Source organism: Gymnoscopelus microlampas, assembly GCF_963454915.1.
Source record: "Gymnoscopelus microlampas genome assembly, chromosome: 15".
NCBI lineage: Eukaryota > Metazoa > Chordata > Actinopteri > Myctophiformes > Myctophidae > Gymnoscopelus > Gymnoscopelus microlampas.
The window spans coordinates 39,833,257-39,856,104 of record NC_139952.1 but is presented as its reverse complement, the minus strand read 5'-3'; the positions used below and the strand labels follow the sequence as shown (position 1 = coordinate 39,856,104).

Sequence of the window (22,848 nt, the reverse complement as noted above, 5' to 3'; positions counted from 1 at the left end):
TCTCCTGCGTCTTTCTCTCTCATCCCTCTCTCTCTCTCGCCTCCCCTCTCTCGTTTGCCCCCTTTTTTTTTGCTGTCTTCTTTCCTTTCCCATCCTTTCTCTCTCTCTCTCGCACGCGCACGCACGCACGCACGCACGTTGTGCAGTGCACAGACTTTGAAGTCAACATACAGATAAATGCCATGCTCTCTCTAGCTCTCTGATTCTCTATCTAGCTCGCCAAAATTCTCTCTGTATGTTATGGAAGTTATCATTCAACTATGGCCTCTCTAATGCTGACAACGATAAGCTGTATTGTGTGTGTGTGTGTGTGTGTGTGTGTGTGTGTGTGTGTAAGGAGGAAATAAAGTGCAAAGGGAGCGATGGAAATCATGTGTGACGGACGTGTTTGTCTTTACATGTGATATGAATGTGACAGACTGCCATTGTGTGTGTGTGTGTGTGAGAGAGAGTGTGTGTGTGTGAGTGAGTGAGTGAGTGTGTGAAGGGATGATATTGACTAGAACAAAGACCGTGCCTCACAAGACTCTCTCTGCTCTCTAGACGTCGAGGAGGAAATGAGATGGAGAGATAAGATAGAGAGAATTTATTTAGTCTGTGCTTGGCTGGCCGATGTGCTCTACTTCACACACACACACACACACACACACACACACACACACACACACACACACACACACACACACACACACACACACACACCTGCTCTTATCGTATAACCTGGTTAGGATTAGGTCAGGTACTGTATAGTTGTGTGTGTGTGCGCGAGAGAGAGAGAGGAGAGGAAGTGAGGCCAGAGGTTTCAGAGCAGATCTCACACACCACCATGCCATACTATCTGACACATTCGTAGACTGTGAGTTATCAGCTTGTCCGTTCACATCCACTCATTCTGTGTGCTGCACTTCGCGTCCATTATTTCGTTTTGATCTCCACCTGTCTCTGTCTATCTTTCGGTCCGACGGTTTAGACCAGGGGTCTTTCAACCCTTTTTCAAGCCAAGGACCCCTTAGCTGAGAGAGAGAGATGAAGCAGGGACCCCCCCCACCCACTAAATGCATACTACGTATAAAATGATGCCCTAGGGGGCTCAGACCCCCTGTTGAAGACCCCTGGTTTAGACAAATATACTGGCCTGTGAAACTGTCAGCCAGCCTGATGCAAGGCCCGTCAATACCACAAAATAACAACTACAGGTTCAGCTCGGTAAACGGCAACAGCCTTAAAAAAAAAAACTCATCGACTGGTACCCAGTGGTACTTTGAAAAGGTTAAAGTGACCATAATAATCACACAATTCAACAGCGTTCCTTTGTGTTATTTTGGGACGTCTTTACTCACTGAAATCGAACTTGTGATGTGAACAACACAGGTGAAACGCCGGGGCAGCATTGCAATAGAGAGACAGACTAGCAGAGATGCTTTCAGGCGACTTTACGCTTTTGAAAGATACCATGGAAATTAGGTTTGTTTTTTGCAATATGTTGACATTTGTTAAAATGTTCATATTAGCGTTCATTACACTATATTGTATTGGGGGTAATTATATACTCATTGCTCCAGGCCTGCTAGTGCAGAGCTCAGGGCTAATTCAATTACAGAACTCGAATCCACATCCTCTTGTGCCTCTTCAACTGAACACGTAGATGAACTCATTAAGATTTCTTTTGGCTATTCAAAAATAGCAGATATACAAATTCGCAGATATACAAAAAACGCTAAGAGCTTTTTTTATCGTGAAATCTTATGCAAATCTTTAACGATCTGTGCTTCTGGGGGTCTCTAGAACGACATATTTTGGTCCGTCATTACATATCATACATATCATTTTGGTTGGGGGTCCTTGACATGGAAAAGTTGGAGCGCCACTGATATAGCAACATACTGTTAGGATTTAGAAAACATTTTTAGATTATGTATTTAGCCGCGGACCCCCATCTCAAAATGTTTTGTTCCAGGGACCCCCAGAAGCAAATATTTGAGTTACAAATGTTCGCTTAAAAAAAAAAAAAAAAAAATATATATATATATATATATATATATATATATATATATATATTCAAAGATTTGCACACATTTTCACGATAAAAAAAATATATAGCAGATCTACAAGCTCATAGCTTGTACATCTGCTATTTTTGAATAGCCAAAGAAATCTAAAACTGACACAGATGCGTTTCTGGTCTTGATGGAGTAGCTACACCGCTGTTGCACGAGGCATCCATCGTATCGGCGTGCTCATCGTTTCATGAGCGTCGTCGTCGACATGACACTCATTGACGATCTAAACGTCGTATTTCATACAGTTCTGCACAATCTAATCTGCTCCGGCGGCACATGATGCAATGTAATTCAATCTGCTGTAATAATGTCTTGCGGTAAAAGGTTATGAATGTCGACTTGTTCCACCTGCTCTAACCTTTCTGTTGTTGTGACAAAACCCCAGAGCTTAACCCATTAAGACTCTGGAACTTTGCCATTTTTAGATTTGAGCTAAAAAGCATTATTTTACACTTTGGGCTATTCAAAAATAGCAGATATACAAGCTCGTAGCGCGGCACCGAGTGCCGCGCTACGAGCTTGTAGATCTGCTATTTTTGAAAAATCGTGAAAATGTGTACAAATATTTGAATATATATTTTTTTTAAAGCGAACATTTTTAACTCAAATCGTTGCTTCTGGGGGGTCCCTGGAACAAAATATTTTGATGGGGGTCCGCGGCCAAATACATATCATTTTGGGGGTCCTTGACATGAAAATGTTTGAGCACCACTGATATAGAAATATACGTTTTTCAGAATACTGTTGAGATTTAGGAGACATGTGGAATCGGCTTCAGGTCTCAATGGGTGAATAAAATGTGATGTTGTCCAATCTGTATGGTAGAGTATGTTAAGCCATTAAGACCTGAGGCTGATTCTGCAACAGTTTTCTGAAAAACAAAAGTTGCTATATCAGTGGCGCTCAAACCTTTTCATGTCAAGGACCTTCAAAATTATATGTATTTGGCCGCCGACCCCCAGCTCAAAATATCTTGTTCCAGGGACCCCCAGAAGAAAAGTTTTGAGTTAAAATGTTCGCTTTAAAAACATATTGTATACATATTCAAAGATTTGCACACATTTTCAATATTTTTCAAAAATAGCAGATCTACAAGCTCATAGCGCGGCATATCTGCTTGTATATCTGCTATATTTGAATAGCCAAAGTATAAAATAATGCTTTATAGCTCAATGTAAAATGATACAGATGCTTTCCCGGTTTTAATGGGTTAATTATTCAATATAACTTATGCAATTGGGGTGGTTGTATTTTGTCTCCCTACTCTTCTCTTGAGACATTTAGATCGTGTCAAAGGTCATGTCTCACCTAGACACAGGATCTGACACGAATTGTGGCCTTAATGGAATTTAAGCAAGCAGGCAGGCTTAGCTCAATGGTAAAAATGTCAGCACTTATGCAGGAAACAGGGTTCAAACCCGGGGTAGGAGAGGAAAGTTACATTGTGCAGCTTTAAACCAGAGGAACAATGCCAAAATGTGGACTTTTTTCTTAACTAGTGGATCAGATATTAGGCCTATAACTTATTGTGTGCCACTTTTCAGTCTCCCGAATTCAGGGTTCCGAATTGCAATGATATCTGAAACGGTATTCAAAAATGTGATAATTGGTATCCTGTGATGCAGTAGTTATTAAGTGCAGCAAAGTATAATCAGCAGCACATAAGTGCCCATAATCACAGTTTAACCACTTTCAACCTGGCTGGCATATCCCTATTTTGGGCACGTCTTTAGATAAGAGTTTCGAAAATAGCAGCTTTACAAGAGATCAGCTATTTTTTTTTACACAAAACCGGGGGCAGTGTAACACTGTGGTAGGACGAAGTACACGAAGGAGTACATCTTTATTAGCAATGCTCACTAAAGGATAAAAATGCAAGAAACCGTAACATCTTATCTTCCATTGTGGTCTTTTAACCCATTAAGACCGGGAACGCATCTGTGTCATTTTAACATTTCTTTGGCTATTCAAAAATAGCAGATATACAAGCTCAAGCTATGAGCTTGTAGATCTGCTATTTTTTTTAAATCTTGAACATTTGTGAATATCTTTATTTTTTTTAAGCGAACATTTGTGAAATATTTTGTTCCAGGGACCTCCAGAAGGGACCACCATTCAAAAATGGCAGATCTACAAGCTCATAGTGCGGCCGCGCTATGAGCTTGTATATCTGCTATTTTTGAATAGCCAAAGAAATCTAAAATGGCAGATGTGTTCCCGGATTGAACTGCTTAAAGTGAAATATATTGTGTAACCTGTGAGAGCGAATGGGCATATTGCTTTGACGTGACGGCCACCTATGCTGCTGACTATAGAGTTGTCATTGAAATTGGCATTTCATAGTATAGCAGTCAACAGGGGGAAAACAAGGAGGACGTCCCTCAGAACTACATGGTTACCACAAAACGTTGCATAGCAAGCCGGCTAAGTTAGCTGCATCGTTGCTCTGAAGTCTGAAGCTGGCCCCTCCCATGACCAAATTTAGCATCCCTATATTTAATATTTTTATATATAACACAGTCATAACACAGTCCCATCTAACATCCCAAACAAACAGTCAGTATTTAACGTAATTTCCGCTCGATCCCCTAATCTAAGCTTTAATCTGCTGTTTGACTAGGGTGTAACTGTTGTGTCAAACACATGTGTCCTCTTGCCGGGCCGGAATAATATAGTGATAATCCATGCAGATTACCAGCCTAATCCGCGATTGGCAGTACAGAGTTGCAGACAGTCTACACCCAGAGCAAAGAGTTACTTTTAACTGTCAATGTTGGTAAGCCAAATGGAATTTGTCATTGTGATACTGTATGTGATAACACCAGGCTTATACAGCATTCTCTTGTTGGAGCTCATCATAATGATGATCATTACTAATTGAAAACGTTCTCTTAAGGCCTGAGGTTCCGATTCTACAAAATGCCTTCTAAATCCTAACAGTTTTTTGAAAAAAACTTATGTTGCTATGTCAGTGGTTCTCAAACCTTTTCATGTCATGGACCCCAAAATGTATATGTATTTGGCCGCGGACCCCCATCTCAAAGTATTTTGTTCCAGGGACCCCCCAGAAGCAAAGATTTGAGTTACAAATGTTCGCTTTAAAAATATATATATTCAAAGATTTGCACACATTTTCACAATCTTTCAAAAATAGCAGATCTACAAGCTCATAGCGCGGCACTCGGTGCCGCGCTATGAGCTTGTATATCTGCTATTTTTGAATAGCCAAAGTGTAAATAATAATGCTTTTTAGCTCAAATAAAAAAATTACACAGATGCGTTCCAGGTCTTAATGGGTTAAGAGAAGATGGAATTATCTTATTGAGAGGGAGACGGTGTAGGAGAGGCGGACAGTTGGAAAGCCGAGAGGGAGACAGTGTAGGAGGGACAGACAATGGGAAAGCTGAGAGGTAGACGGTGTAGGAGGGACAGACGAGACATTGTGAAAGCTGTGTAACGAGACAGTCAGAGGAATGCACAGGAGGAGATGCTGGTTGGATTCAGGGCAACATGATACAACCTAGGGCTGGGCCATATGACTTCAAATCAATATCACGATTATTATGAACGATTATAAAATACAAGTGAAAATAGCAGATGATCTACAAGCTCACAACGTGTCGGCAAGACTTAAATCATATTTTCGCAATGATCAAATAATAGATGAAGAAGCACTGTCTGCGTGGGTCCGTAATTATGCCAAACTGAACCCTCCTTGGAGAGGGTTTCATTTCAGGACAAGACTTTTAACTTCCTTTCCTTTGTAGACATGACAGTGGAAAAAATAAGGCAGTGAACTTAAAGAAGGTCCAAGGCAGGTAAAAAACGCAGGTGACCAACGTGTTTCGGCCAGAGGCTTTCATCAGGGTCCACATATTTTTGCAATTTTGTGATGTATGCAATCAATATTGGTTCTGATATATTTTTGGTTAAATGCCTTGCCCTACTGCTCACTGAATTACAGTGATCTTCTTCTTCTTGATGGATGGAATTGACAATAACTCCTTTATCATACCAGTTTGATTGTGTCACCATGAGAACAGAATGTGGACTTAACTGAAACGTTTTAGGTCACTTTACACCTGCACATTACATGTACACAAAATGGAAAACACTTAACCCCTTATGCCCTACAGCAGGGCTACTCAACTTAAGATGGCTCAGGGGCCACTCAGCAAAATACCAAAAGTCCAAGGGCCGCAAGCTAAAAATGTCGGTCCTATTTTGGATTTTTCGATTTTGTAACACACTACACATTGTTATTGTTATAAGAAAATGTACATTTTTACATCATATTCTTTTCACTTTACCTGTTTATTTTGTGTGTATGTCCAATGGCATCAGTTCAGCAAAAGCGCGGCCGAAAAAATGTGGGGGTCAAACCCCCCAAAATGCATAGAAAACTATGCATTATACCTGTAACAATTGACGCACCTGTATATGTCTGTCTGTTTGTTTTTGGAAATGCAACCCATATATTTGAACGGAAATGTATATTTTTATCCTGTGCTTTTTTTGTTTGACCATGAGGGGCCGCAGAGACGCTGCGTTGGGGCGCATGCGGCCCGCAGGCCGCGGGTTGAGTAGCGCTGCCCTACAGTATATACTTCGATGAATAGCTGATCTACAAGATCATGATGAGCTTGCAGATCTGATGATATTTGCAATTCTTAAAAATATTTGCCTATTTTCGCCTAGTATAGGGACTATTTGGCGTTTTTAATTAATGGCTTTTTGTGGCTTACACTCGTCATCACTCTCTTAATGGATTAAATTCTTCGTTTTGCATCGTAAGCCTCCGTTCGGTCATTATGTCTTCTTCCTGGATACTGTGGATTACTTCTTGGAACAAAGCCTCCTACAAGCTTGTCATTGTACAGACGCGGTTTATAAACGGCATGCAGACATACTCCTCATTCCCAAGCGCACGATTAGAAATGCATTTGTCGACTCGCACAGAATTTATAATGATGATTTACAGCGGCAGTAGTTTTGTGATGTGCTGTTTAGCTGTTAAAATGGAAATGACACAGGGAAGTTATTATGTGTGACTGATGGTTTTACAGAGGTGATCTAACATGAATCATGTTATTGGAATGAAAACTGGTCTTTCTCATCTCACAGTCCTGTTTGTTCAGTATATTTACTCAGTGTGTGTATGTGTGAAGAGGGTAAGCATGGGGCTTTCTGTGTCAAAGGTTATGTGTATAGTTTGGTGAGTCTCGTCATCTCTTTGCATCAATTGTTTTTGAGATGCAGAACAAGTGACAATAGTTACGGAGTGATACCATGAGGTGTGGGAGGCACCGTCAGCGGTGGAAAGTAACTAGGTACATTTACTCAAGTACTGTACTAGAGCATTTCCAATTTTCAACACTAACTTTTACCCCACTACATCTCAGAGGCAAATATTGTACTTTTACTCCACTACGATTATTTGAAAATGTTAATTACTAGTTACTTTGTAGATTTAGATTATTATTACAAAACATGCACTAACCACTTCAGCCCTACATAATTTTGCTGTTTGAAAATAGCCAATGTACAAGCTTGTGAGCTTGTAGATCTGCTATTTTCAAAGGAATTCATACATTTGGAAACTGGGAAAGTGGGACATTATGCCTAATGAGTACTTTTACTTTGGGTACTCTAAGTATGCTCCTGACTTTTATTTGTAACAGTATGTGTGTGTGTGTGTGTGTGTGTGTGTGTGTGTGTGTGTGTGTGTGTGTGTGTGTTACTGTCTTTTTCTGATGTTCATTTTGTCTTTACAGCAGTCACCTGATACCATCCCTGGACCCAGCGCTGGACCTCCACTACACAAGGTAGGTTCATGCACACGCGCACTTGTCACACGGTGATGAGGTCATCTACCTTAGTCATAATGTGAATGAAAGTGTGTTTGTTTAGCCCACATACAGGTGACATCACCTTGGACTTTCCATGCGTGTTGTACCAACAGTAACAAAGGCAATCCAATCTCTCACCCAGGTGCTGCTGGACAAACAATGATCAACAGTATCACTGGTTCTTAGCGCCACTTGTTTATTGTTCGATCTTCATTCAGGATTCCTCCTTAAAGTTGCACAATTTGCAGTTGTGCTGCCATTGACTATGAACTGCACAAAATGTTAACTTAAATTTGTTGTGTGTGTGTGTGTGTGTGTGTGTGTGTGTGTGTGTGTGTGTGTGTGTGTGTGTGTGTGTGTGTGTGTGTGTGTGTGTGTGTGTGTGTGTGTGTGTGTGTGTGTGTGTGTGTGTGTGTGTGTGTGTGTGTGTGTGTGTGTGTGTGTATATCAGTCTTGCTCCCAGAGTTTTCCATGTGCGGCACGGGCAGTGAGGAATGCTTTCTTATCTAATGGACCCTACCCAGCTAAAGACAAGATTCACCTGGCCAGGATCATACGGTATATATATATACGTGTTCCAATTAGGAAATAGTCACATGTACTACATATACAGTGTGCATACATGTGACTATTTTATAATGGGTGTATCATACGTTTATAGTGTCTTATCTATGTGTGTGTGTTTGTTTTGCATGTGCTCTTGTATTTATGTCTTTATGAGATCCAAATGTGAGGAGCGATAAATGATGTAAATCTCTCTGAGTGAGAACCCTTCCTCTCTCTGTACAAGAGAGAAGTACACAGGCTAGAGCTTGGAGGTATAATTAGGTGAACATTTCCTGAAATCAAGCTATCATTTATGAGATTAGATTATAATTATACCCAAGAAGTATTATACATGCATTTGTGTGTGTGCGTGCGCATGAGCTGTGGAAAGTTCTTCCTCATGGATGTAATTTTACAGTCAAAGTACCATCCGTCTCCCCCTATTCTGAACGAAAGCTCTGTATTGGTCAACCGTATGCATGATGCATGACTAATGCAACACCACTCGTGTGCCTTTTCTTCCCGCTCTGACTGATGTAATTGGGCATGGGGGGAGATTAAATCAAAAATGTGCATATTGCAAAGGCACGCCAACGTGCAGCACGACTGTATCACTCACCCACAGGTCTCTGCCTGTAAATACAATCCCTGTTGGTCTATCAACCTGTGCTTTGTGCACACACAAGAAATTTGCATGTGGAAACCAGGTTGCCGCCGGGCAGGAGAGTTCAGCGTGTCCTGGCCTCATAGATATGTACATTATGGAGTGGTAATGTTGGGTGCAAAAATACAAACTAATTCGTTAACACTGCTTCTAACCTGGAAAGTATCCACGAAAAAATGTGCTGGAGAGTCGTGTCCCATAAATATGGTTCTCTCACGACTCACAAATGGGTCCCGACCCACTGTTTGCTAAACACTGTGCTAGAGCGACAGGTATGATGACAAAGAAAAGAGAATATTCCATCAGTGTTAAGGCTGTCCACACCAAGCACGATAACTAGAACTATGAATATGTCGCTGAAAACATCATTCTAACTCAAGTGGATGGCAGAGTCCACAACCACAACTATGACAAATCGATGACAGTGGGGAACTATATACAGTATTTATAGTGATAGTGCTTGGTGTGGAGAGGCCCCTTTGTGATTACAAAACATCGATTGCCAACTAAGTCATGTCACTATTGTGCTTGCTTGAGGAAATAAAAGGGGACCAAGAACAACGGATCATTAGGATATAATCCATCCATCCATCCATTTATCATGGCTTTGTTCTGCTTACTTCCTCAGAATGTCCAGCTTGTTCAATTTACCTCCATAGGCTCAATAGAGTGCAGTTCAAACCCTCTGACCTACATAATGGATTCATATTGGCACATCTATGCTATATTCCAATCAGCCCATGTTATATTCCAATCAATTTATGTTGTGAGTGTTGGGAGGTCATGGTAAAAATCTGACACCTCGCTAGGGGCCAGCAGCATGCCTTCAGTTTTCAGCGCACAGGTTTTTAAAACCTTTGAAAATGTTGAATGTGAAACCTTTTTTTGTACAATGTTTTTTTTCCTTTTTTTCAAAAACTCATTTGAAAAACCTTGATAAATAAGAACTTAAAGGCCAAGGACGCTTTGGAAGAGGTTTGGCTTGTGTTGTTACCTTGCCATGATGTAGCTCCAAAAGTGGACAAGAAATCCAAAATAATCGCTGCATTGATTAGAAATTGAATATTCAAATTCAAAATACGCTCCTCGTTGACCTACATTGTAACCTCTACCCAAAGTGTTCTTGTCCTTTTTAAAGTATCCTACGTTAGTTCCATTGATCCAAGTCCGGAACACAATCGATTCATTGATCTTTCAAATAAACAAACATGCTCTCAAAAAAATGCACGCAGGCCACCCACCTGACCACTTAACACGGCAGCCGAACGGCTGCCGTGTTAAGTGGTCAGTTGGGTGGACTGCGAACGCTTTCGAGTGGGCCCTGATCGGGAAAAGGTTGAGAACCACTGGCCAATATCGAGCGAAAGGTTTTCAGCGTCGCGGTTTATCGTTCTCCTTGAGCAGATAACACCCCAGGATGTGGAAAATCTAAAAACAAATCTCTCCTCATGTTAAAGTTCTTATACTATACTATGACTCTTGCCATTGGATTTCTTCCCGTTGCTTCTGGACCTTACAGTATGAAGAGCAGACAAGTAGTTCTGAGGGTTAATTGAAGGGCTAGCGATCGAATGTTGTCCATGAACCGGTCGCACAAGCTGTGCGTGTGTGTGTGTGCGTGCGCCGTGCGTGCACAGGGCCAAATCAATGTATGCAGTGAATCGTGACCACTGACTCACCAGTCATCATTAAGCTCCATGTTGATAGACCTGTGTGTGTGTGTGTGTGTGTGTGTGGGGCACACATGCATGCGTGCACACACACAGACGCGTGCGTGCACAAACACACGCGCGCACACAACTATTAATATGCATACATAAGCTACATGCAGCTTTTACTAAATACCCTAACACACACACACACACACACACACACACACACACACACACACACACACACACACACACACACACACACACACACACACACACACACACACACACACACACACACACACACACACACACACACACACACACACAGGCATACAACTATCAATATACATAATCTACATACACATGAAGCTATTACTAAATACCTTACACACACACACACACACACACACACACACACACACACACACACACACACACACACACACACACACACACACACACACACACACACACCAGGGATTTATCCTGGGGGGAAACGGATGGAAAGTGTTTGAGGAGAAAAGGGCTTACAGTGAACTAATGAATAATCAATGATATGGATTTAGTACAAAAGACCAGCCCTGTGTGTGTGCCTTTCTGTCTGTAGTCAAATTAGCTTAGCTCGAATTTGTGTGTGTTTGTATGTGTTATACTGTATGTGTGTCTTCTTAGGAATTGTGTGTGTGTGTGTGTGTGTGTGTCTGCATCAGTGGTGGACAAAGTATATACAGTACTTTGTCTACTTTTGAATACTACTGTAATTCCGATTCCGAAGTACATTTTCAGAAATCTTCAAAAATAGTGAAAATAGCACGTCTACTAAGCTCACAACGCGTTGCAGTGAAATGGGGCTGAAGTGGTGAATTCATAATCTATTTTTGTATGTTTTTGGTCCCAAGAGTCCCTTCCCAGAAGTGTAGTGGAATCAAAAGTACAATGTTTCTATTTTGAAATGTAGCGCAGTGAAATTCTTTAGCTTGCAAAAAACAAATATTCCAAAAATGTCTTTAAAGGTAGGGTAAAAGATATTTTTGGGTATTTTTTGTTGTTGTTGTTAAAAAGGTTAAAGTACTATATTCTGATAGTAATCATTGCTACAGAGAGTTTGTTTGGTCACAGGGGTCTCTCCAGCTCTTTAGTAAACAGAATATACTACATTTTCGGGTAGGTGACAAAGTTTAAGCCAATCAGGAGAGAGCACTGAAAATGCATGTTCTGTTTAATAAAGAGCTGGAGAGACATGGGAGACTCCTTTTACTGAACAAACACACTATAGCAAGGAGTACTATCAGAATGTAGAGCTATTTAAGACTTATTTTAACAAAAGCAGATCACTTACCCTACCTTTTAAGTACAGTACCCAAGTAAATGTACTTAGTTACTATCCACCACTGGTGTGCGTATGTGTTAGACTGTATGTGCCTTCTTAGGAATTGTTTGTGTGTGTGTGTGTGTGTGTGTGTGTGTGTGTGTGTGTGTGTATGTATTTGCTTGTGTCCCTGTCAGGGTATGTACAGTATGTCTATTTTGTTGCCGTTGGACAGAAACCTCTTCTCTCCATATTTCAACTTTTTGTGTTTTTTTCCCGTAAATGAATGCCGAACTTGATCATAGTACAGCGTCACACAAAAGTATCAAAAGTAGCAGATCTGCAAGTTTGTACATAGATCTGCTACTTTTACTGTTTTTGAACTCTGAAAAGTCACAGTTTTGGACGTAGGAGGTTTTGCACCCGACAGAGACGATTTATGAGTTAATGCTGTGTGTGTGTGTCTTGACATTGTGTGCACGTGTGTGTGTTCTCCCATGCAGGCGTAGCTATGTTGGCGTGGAGCTGGTGCAGTGGCTGTGTGAGCAGTGCGTGTACGTGCGCTGTCGGACCACCGGCGCGCGCGTCTGCCAGGTGCTGCTGGAGTTGGGGGTCCTGCTGTCTGGTAAGCATAGACACACACACACACACACACACACACACACACACACACACACACACACACACACACACACACACACACACACACGCACACGCACACGCACGTACGGGAAAGCCGGGCGGGGAGGGTGATCATTTTCACAGCACATACTCCTATGGGCTGGGGGGGGGGGGTGGCACCTGTCAGCGGAAGGAGTAGAATGAAGGTCTCTACGACGTCCTCCCGGTGGGGGCTCCTCACTGGTTGGTGAGCCAGTAGGATACAACAGCAGTGACAACAAACACAGAAATGTGCAGCATCTGCACTGTGATGTGTCGGTATAAAGGCCAGTCCACACCAATGCAACTGCTTGCAACTGCAACTACTTGGCAACCGTTATCCCCAAATGGCAGTTGCAAGTAGTTGCATTGGTGTGGAATGGTCTTGGCTTAACCCATTAACACATTCCATGCCAGCGTTTAATCTCATAATGTAGTATGTACTCACCAGTGCCAGCGTTTTATTGTTGTTTTTTTGTTTTTTTCATGTCGCCACAGACCTCGCTAAATCCGTTAAAAGTGCACGTTCATTTGGTTCTAAACACACAGGGGATCTGTGTGAGACGAGCAGTGAAGACCGCTTCGCTTTGCGATCCGCCATCTTGAAGCTACAGCGGTGAACGCTAAACAGTGATCAGCGAGGAGAAAAACAACAACCGAGATAATCGACTTTTAGGTTTCGTTCTAGACAGGAAACGGATACGATCGGAAAAACCGGAACCCGGATAATTCCGTTTCCGGTGGTGCTAGCGGAAACGGAAGTGTATCAAAAATAAGTGCAAAAAAAAAAAATCTACGCGACTGGCACTCAATGTGTCGGGAATGCATCTGTGTCATTTTCAGATTTCTTTGGCTATTCAAAAATAGCAGATATACAAGCTCATAGCTATGAGCTTGTAGATCTGCTATTTTGTTTTTTTTCATTTCTGGGGATTCTACAAATGTCTTCTAAATCGTAGCTGAGGGCAATTCTTTTTTGCACTGGCAGATTCGTCTGGTCCCAGGCTAACGATGTAGTGTTAATCATAATCAAACATACTGTGTAACTGTGGGCTAATTGCCACAGAAACCCTGGGGTGGTCGGTACACTTATATTTCTACTGGGATGGCGTTGAGGTCTGTCAAACGCTGGACACAGTTCAGCACATACCGTAGATCCAAGAGCATGGCTCTAGGGGCAGGGGTCTTCAACGTTGTTTTTCAGGCCAAGGACCCCCTCGCTGAGAGAGAGATGAAGCAGGGACCCCCTCTATATTGTATACAATTGTGTTTCAGATTAAACTGTCTTTTTTTACTTGGTATTTTTGTCCCTCTACAGTCTACACCTATACCTCTTTGCCGAAAATAGCCGATCTACAAGCTCACAACGCCTCGCAGCGCGAGGCGTTGTGAGCTTGTAGATCTGCTATTTTCGGCTAATGTTCCCCTCAGAACAGGAATCCCAGGGTTCAAGTGGTTAATGTAAAAAAAAAAGATCCCATCACACAAACATTTGGCGCTCTGAGGACCCCCTTAGGGGTCCCGGACCCCCTGTTTGAAAAACCCTGCTCTATAGGGAGTCTAAATCAGCTTATTAGCCCAGGATGATGGGCCAGGAAATCCTCGTGGTCCCTGAATACTCGTTCGCTCATCATCTCTAATCTAAGCAGTGCCGATGCATCCATCACACTGCAGCGTTATGCACGTTTACAGCAATCAAACTGATTGCTTGTTTAACCCATTAAGAGCTGCTCAGGCCCATTCTAAAAAAATGTCTTCTGAATCAGGAGTTCTCAAACGTTTTCGTGCCAAGGACCACCCAAAATGATATGCATTTGGCCACGGACCACCGCCCCCCCCCCCCCCCCCCCCATTTGAAAATGTTTTGTGAATAAAGGGACCCCCAGAATAGCAGATTTGTGTTAAAAAAATCTTAATTATTAAAAATGATTTCAAACACTTTAAAGATTTTTCCAAAATTGTATATCTGCAATTTTTTAAACCTATGTTGTTGGGTGTATATATGTATATAGCTAAAATGACACAGATGCTTTCCCGGTTTTAATGGGTTAACACCTTGCCGAAATGATTGCGACATTCAGTGGTACCCCCCTCCCCTCCCCCCTTTACCGTGGGGATAAGTTTTGTTATGTTGAGCCTGGCCTGCATTACGGTTATAATGAGGCAATGGAGTGTAATGATTGTGCGAGAGCTTGTCACTGGCTTTATTTCCAGACTTCGCTAAATTACACAATCATCATATGTGCAGGTGGTGAAGATGTGCTATGGTGAGGTGACTGGAGGCTGTGTGTGTGTGTGTGTGTGTGTGTGTGTGTGTGTGTGTGTGTGTGTGTGTGTGTGTGTGTGTGTGTGTGTGTGTGTGTGTGTGTGTGTGTGTGTGTGTGTGTGTGTGTGTGTGTGTGTGTGTGTGTGTGTGTGTGTGTGTGTGTGTGACAGCCGCCGCGGTGTCTCTACAGCGTGCTCTGTGTGCCTGACAGCACAGTCGTGTTCACTGCAGCGATTTCACACACGAAATATGCTGTATATGAAAATTCCTCTCTCTTTCTTTTCTTATATTATGCACAGTATTAGAAGATATTATTAAAAGCTGTTGACGCCCGTGTTCTGCGACTCTTTGGTGCCATTTGATGTTATCTTGGCTTTCCACAATGATGATGATAATTTCATCAGTTATAAAGTCTACACAGTGGTAATGCTGAAAAGAAAACCTGCTGTATTTTTATCGCTGTCAACATTTTGAAAAAAAAGATACAAGCTCATAGTGCGGTACCGAGTGCTGCGCTATGAGCTTGTATATCTGCTATTTTTATATGTATATATATATATTTGTTTTGAATAGCCAAAGAAATCTGCAATGACACAGATGTGTTCCCGGATTGAATGGGTTAAGTGGCAAATTGATACAAAATTATCAGCTTGGGATACACAAGGGATACAAGTCAGATGGGAGTTGACATATTGCAGTGATGCTCAACTTGCGGGCCAGGGCCCACTGGTGGGCCGCTAGGGTACTGCAAGTGGTCCCCCAAATGACTGGCAAAACCACTAAGATTAAAATGATAATATAACATTAAGGCTGCGCTATGTAACCTTCCTCTTCTTCCCCCTGGATTTGAACCTGGTTTCCTGCACAAGTACCATTGAGCTTATAGAGCCTGCCTGCTTGCTCGGGGGATACATTTAATCTAAACACGAGACCACATCAAATGCATAGAAATGGTAATCTAGGAGGATCATAGGTAAACCAAGAACCTATCATCAGTCTATAAAAAAATGTAATCTGTACATTGAAACTATACAAACCATAGAATGCCGGGTCAACAAATGAACCTGGCATCTGTCTACATAACATGCTATATAAATTACATTTTAACCTTTTGCATAAGCCTGCAAGGTCATCAAGGCCAGAGCCAAGTGCTACAGCAGGGGTCTTCAACAGGGGGTCCGGGACCCCTACGGGGTCCTCAGAGTTACTACAGGGGGTCCGCCAAATCTTTGTGTGATATGATTTTTTTTTCCACTTAACCACTTGAACCCTAGCATCCCTTTTCTGAGGAGAACTTTAGCCAAAAATAGCAGATCTACAAGCTCACAACGCCTCGCGCTACGAGGCGTTGTGAGCTTGTAGATCTGCTATTTTTGGCAAAGAGTTATAGGTGTAGTGGGAAAAAAGAGCAGCAAAAGTTCATCTGAAACACAATTTTATACGATATAGAGGGGGTCCCTGCTTCATCTCTCTCTCAGCTAGGGGGTCCTTGGCCTGAAAACGTTGAACACCCCTGTGCTACAGGGTAAGGTGGAGTCTGAAGAGGTGAGTCTGAAGATTACGGCGGAAGATTGGGAGTGAGTCTGTATCGAGTGGAAAGCAAAAGGATGCATAATTATGTGTGTGTGTGTGTGTGTGTTGTCTGATTATTGTTTTGTCTTTGTCTTCAGTGGACCAGCGCATTACGTTCGCCGACTCCAACTCCTATTACCAGTTCTGCTTCGAGGAGTGCGAGTCCGCCTCCTGCGAGTTCCGCTCCAACGAGGGGGAGTGGCCTGAGGCGGTCAGGCTCCTCCTCCAGCTCGCGCCATACGTCCAGTTCCGCTCTGGGGGCGGGGCCAACAGCCCGTAAGTTCTCTTCTATTATAGTCTCTGTCGGGTGGAAACCTCATATGTCCAAAACTGTTACTTTTCACGATTCAAATTGAAGAATGGCAAAAGTAGCAGATCTACAAGCTCAAAACGCGTCGCTTTGTGCCGCGTTTCGAGCTTCCAGATCTGCTACTTTTGATACTTTTGTGTGACGCTGTAGTATGATCAAGTAGGGCATTAATTTATGAAAAATCACACCCAGTGTGAAGTGAGCGGTGTTATTTAAGGTCATCACAGTGATGGAAGCTCACTTAAAAAAAAAAGTAATTTTTTTGAAGTGCGTGGTGATATTTATACGTTATGAATTTCATCATGCGTCTCGCTAGCCAATCACAATACTGAGCAAAGGGTCTGAATACTTATCAGCCAATCAAAGTACAGCGAAAGACAAATTTTCACGACGGATGGGTCATGGGTCCCAACCCCACTTATAGGAGCGGCTACACCGCTCAAAAATCACAAAAGGTTATAATATGGAGATGAGAGGTTTATGCCCGACAAGGCGACAACGACGATATATAAATGTTTAACAATGTATCTATAAAATGTACAACTTTGAGAATGCTGAAGCTTGCTATTTGCTGAGGTTATAGGAATCCTATTAAAGTTTTCCCCATGACATCCAATTAGATTTGCACTGGTCTGACTCTGAGGTTCCTCTTATCTAGCAGTCTGGGACATTTCTGCTGCTACGGAACAACAAACCAAAACTGCAGATTCCTGTGATTTGGAAATTGCATTAGTCTGTATTGTTTTTGTGCTTTATAGTATATTTTAGTCGTAGATCGCCTTCAACCCAGGACTTTGACTCAAACCAGTGACATTTTGACTACAGTACAGTATAGTCTTCTTTGCTCTAACCAACACTCTTAACCACTTAAACCCCATATGGTTGACCATATGGGGTCCCTCAGGGCTCTATACTATTGTGTTAATAGTGATGTAAAGTAACTAAGAACTACTACTAATATTTACTCAAGTACTGTACTTAAGTACAATTTTGATGTATTTTTACTTTACCGGAGTATTTCAAATGTTCAATACTTTTACTTCTACTCCACTACATCTCAGAGGCAAATATTATACTTTTACTCCACTGCAATTATTTGAAAACTTTAGTTACTAGTTACTTTGTAGATTCTTATTATTATTACATAACATACATTAATCACTTCAGCCCTATGTACATTTGAAAATAGCCGATCTACAAGCTCACAATGCGTTGCGGTGTGACGCATTGTGAGCTTGTAGATCGGCTATTTTCAAATTATTTTATACATTTGAAAAGTTGTGAAAAGGGACATTCTGCATAATAGTACTTTTCTACTTTTGTACTTTTACTCAAGTAAATTTTGAATTCCAGACTTTACTTGTAACAGAGTGTACATTGCAGTATTGATACTTTTACTGAAGGGATAGTTCAAAATGACAAAAATGACATAGTTATCGATTAGTCACCCCATGGAGACTTGAATTCATGGATATTTTTTTGTTTTTGTCGCATTACTAAGCCAATATTTTGATGACCGGCAGCGGTTCCGGTAGTAGACACAAAGAGTCTCCTTTGTGTCTCCTACCGGAACCGCTGCCTACCGGTCCGCTGGTCATCAAATTATTGGCTTAGAAATGTGACAAAAACAAAAAAATATCCATGAAGTTAAGTCTCAATGGGGTGACTAATCGATAACTATCCCTTTTTAAGTAAGAAATGTGAGTACCTTTTCCACTACAATCCACAAAGGCAAGCCCCTGGTTTGTATTGGTCAGGTGCGCCCCCCCATGATCACCAAATTGTTTATCCATAAGCTCGGCATCTCCCTTAGCAGCACGAACACAAATGCTGCAGGAAGATCATCCGGCTCTGCCATTCATTTACTATGCAAAAGCATGTAAATCCTGCGCATCATTGCACGTGTTACCTAAGCAATGCGTGCACTTGGCAAGGGTGTCAACGTGCATCCTTGGCAGCGAGCCTCAGCATAAAGATTTATACTTGTGCACCGCTGGTGTCGTGCACCCGAGTCGTTCTGCAGTACAAGCTGCGGCGTGAGCTTGTAGATCTGATATTTCCGATGCACCACACGGCGAGCAAACCGAGTAAATCAGGCTTTACTCAAAATTCCCCCCACGGTTCAACCTAATCTCTTCTCACAGACTGCCAAATCCTTTATCTGTATGATGCGTGCACACTGCACACACACTCAAGACATGTGGAAGCAACATGCGCACGCCTGCCCAAGAGGTACTAGGTAGGTGTGTATGTATGAAAGAACAGACACACGCCGTTTTCTCGCAGCAGAAAGTGCAAGGTATGCTAGGTTCAGACACACGTACGCATGCACGTACGTACGCATGCACCCAGACACTCGCTGTCAGTGTTTCCATGTCCGCTTATTATAAGCGACTTTGGGCTTGTTTTTTCTGTAAAGTGGCTTGTAACTATTGGTGGTGGTTGGATTTTTTTTAAAGTGTAGTAGATTTTTGGTGCTTGTTTCCTAATGTTGTTAAATCGTCGATTTCAAAATGCCGTTGCCCTAGTCGCTTCTTTTGAGCTTGTTTTCATAGACCTGGTTGCTTGTTTCCCTCGCGAGATCTGGCAACACTGCTCGCAGTGCCATTCACAGGCAGCCAGAGTGTACTGGGTTCCTCCTGCTGAGACTGCTGCTACTGAACCCAATCTGTCACTCAGACATGAAAACGGTAGTAAAGAGAGACAGGCGGACAGGGTTTGATTTGTATAAAAACCAAACAAAAACAAAAAAACAGCGGGGTACGTTTATTAACCTAATAGGACCAGGAAAGTATCTGTCAGCCTGGTGACACGAGGTTAATCCAACATAAATATCAAATACATCAGACAGTCTTCATTTCCCGAAAGGAAATGCATTCAGTCTGACCAAACGTAGGGATCCAGTCTGATAAAAATGTATAACCAGAGGGGAGATATCGAAAGCAAAGGCATGGTTCCCCTCCCCCCACCCCCCCCCCACACACACTCAGAGATTCAAACCCTGGTAAAGAGTGAGGAAGAGAGAAAGAAGGAGACAGACAGACAGAGAGAGAGAGAGAGAGAGAGAGAGGAAGGTAGAGGAACGAAATAGATGGACAGGGAGAGAGAGGGGAAGGGAAAGGTAGGGGGAAGGGAGAAGAGCAGATGGTGAAAAGAAGAGCAATGATGATGATGGAACGAGAGCGCATGTCGACACGTGTATCTGTGTTGACTTCAAAGAATCTTTGCACAGTGGAGTGCGTGTGCGTGTGTGTGCGTGCGTGCGTGTGTGTGTGTGTGTGTGTGTGTGCGTAGGGCAGGGCCATGCACCGCTCCATTTCTCGTATCATTTTTCTGCTCCCGTAGCTGCACATGTTCTACATACATGTACAGCAGCGTTTGAAAGTGCTCCGCTCTCTTTGACACGCCAACAACACGCAGCCGCCCGCCGCCAAGAGACAATCCCTCGACCTTTTGTTTTATTCGCCTAAGATTTATGATTTACCAACGCAGCAACATTTCAGCTGAATATTAAGGCGAGAAGGACAGACATTTTCCTGTGCCTGTGTCACATGAGACGAGGTAGTGCGGTTACAGCCGTAGGCCTAGTACATGCCGCCAAAATGAAAAAAAAAAACAAGCATTGAATCAGTGTTGTGTTGCTCGTTGGTGTCAAGTCTCTGTGTGTGTGTGTGTGTGTGTACACAGGTTGTACATTATGAAACAAGATGCTAATGCTTACACGGTAAAATCCGAAGTGTTCATTTAACTTGGGAGATTTTTTTTTTACCCTTTTAAGGTCATTGTGTTAGCGTTACCGTCTTTACCGTACCGTGCGTGTTTTTACAGTGTACGGGTATTAAAGTTGATTAGACATTCAGGAAAGTGGATTGTGTGAGAACCCGGTGGGTCTTGCCCTCGTGTCCTTGTAAATGTTTAGCTGCCCGGTGACGAAGCTCGTCCCGTTTGATTCGCCCTAACTGCTAAAATGTACTTCACTGACAGGGGTCCCCCCAGTGGTCCCTACTTGGGCCCCTCAGTTCCCTCTACACCAAATCTCTTCGCCAAAATTAGCCGATGTACACACTCACAACGTGTCGTGTTGCAACGCTGTGTTGTTTGCCAAATGTTCGCCTATTACGACATGTCCAGAATAGGGGCGCTAGGGCAGTGGTTCTCAAACATTTTCGTGCCAAGGACCCCCAAATTAATATGTCTGTGGCCACGGACCCCCATCGGAAAATATGTTTTTCCAGGGACCCCCATAAGCAAAGATTTGTGTTTAAAAATGTTTGCCTTTAAACAAAAAGATGTAAAGATTTGCACACATTTTCAAGATTTTTCAAAAATAGAAGATCTACTAGATCATAGCCACAGTCTTGAATAGCCAAAGTATAACATATGGATAAAGGGGTTAAAATGATTGTGATGCTTTATTAACTAATTTAGCTGGGGACCCCCTGGTACCCCCCCAAGGACCCCTGGGGGTCCCCAGACCCCACTTTGAGAACCAATGCGCTAGGGTTCATCTGGTTCTTCGGTTGGCGTCACTGGAAAACATCAGTGGGCAGATCCATTGTGGCTGCTCAAGCCGCCTGGTGCATTATTATCGGTATACAAAAGTGCGTTCAAGAGAATGGGATCGCACTCAACGGCAAGGATCTCATCTCCACGGACTATGATACAGGCCGGAGGGCTCAACAACCAATCCAAACCCTGTAAAATATTCTCGCCCCGGAAGCAAGCATCCCATTGTGGTTCCATTCTTTTGTCAGGGCAAACTCTCCCGTTTTGAATGTCAGTCTTCCAGCCGTTAACTGTTGTTCTTCTTTTCTTTGTTTGTATACTGTTTTGTAATTCAGATTTTTTGTTGCTTGCTTACCTGTCCGGATTTCTGTCTGTCTGTTGCTTTCTCTCCCTCTCTCAACTAGGGCTGCGGCCAGCGGTTATTTTCTTGGTGATAATTCTATTGATTGCTTTTTAGAATAATCAATAAAAAATGTACCTAATTTTTATATATTGCCAGAATTATAATCTACACATTGCGACCCCAAATCGATTGTTATTAAAAAAAAATGATATTGATTAAATTGATTCATTTGATTATCGTTGCACCCGTACTCTCAGCCTATAGCTGCACCGGGAGTGCACTCACGTATTGGTTTGTATTGGACCAGTGCACTCAGTGCCTTATATCCGAACACACTGCATTTGTTTCCGTCTCTCTCTCTACTTGGTGTGAGGTGATACTGAATGTTCAGTCTCTCCTTGGTGTGAGGTGATAGTGAAGTGTTCAGTCTCTCTCTACTTGGTGTGAGGTGATAGTGAAGTGTTCAGTCTCTCTCTACTTGGTGTGAGGTGATAGTGAAGTGTTCAGTCTCTCTACTTGGTGTGAGGTGATAGTGAAGTGTTCAGTCTCTCTCTACTTGGTGTGAGGTGATAGTGAAGTGTTCAGTCTCTCTACTTGGTGTGAGGTGATAGTGAAGTGTTCAGTCTCTCTCTACTTGGTGTGAGGTGATAGTGAAGTGTTCAGTCTCTCTACTTGGTGTGAGGTGATAGTGAAGTGTTCAGTCTCTCTCTACTTGGTGTGAGGTGATAGTGAAGTGTTCAGTCTCTCTCTACTTGGTGTGAGGTGACAGACAGTGAAGTGTTCAGTCTCTCTCTACTTGGTGTGAGGTGATAGTGAAGTGTTCAGTCTCTCTACTTGGTGTGAGGTGATAGTGAAGTGTTCAGTCTCCTTGGTGTGAGGTGATAGTGAAGTGTTCAGTCTCTCCTTGGTGTGAGGTGATAGTGAAGTGTTCAGGCTCAGGGCTGCATGTCCTCTCTTAGTAAAGCCGACACATAGATCTTATCATCACCACCCGCTAGCACATCCATCATGCTTTTATCAGATATCTCTCTCACACACACACACACACACACACACACACACACACACACACACACACACACACACACACACACACACACACACACAC

General features: G+C 42.5%; 2 protein-coding genes across 2 annotated transcripts in view; one reads left to right on the top strand and one right to left on the bottom strand.

Annotated features, from left to right (window-relative positions):
- The window catches only part of klhl7 (kelch-like family member 7), a 399,517-nt gene that overhangs the window by 99,454 nt on the left and 277,215 nt on the right, over positions 1-22,848 (bottom strand). The window lies entirely within an intron of this gene.
- Positions 1-22,848, top strand: part of rapgef5a (Rap guanine nucleotide exchange factor (GEF) 5a) — a 78,467-nt gene that overhangs the window by 6,944 nt on the left and 48,675 nt on the right. Inside the window, exons 2-5 of the mRNA XM_084081258.1 lie at positions 7,835-7,885; positions 8,361-8,467; positions 12,587-12,708; positions 16,680-16,857. Coding sequence (XP_083937384.1) covers positions 7,835-7,885; positions 8,361-8,467; positions 12,587-12,708; positions 16,680-16,857 — 458 coding nt within the window. The remainder of the gene's footprint in view (positions 1-7,834; positions 7,886-8,360; positions 8,468-12,586; positions 12,709-16,679; positions 16,858-22,848) is intronic.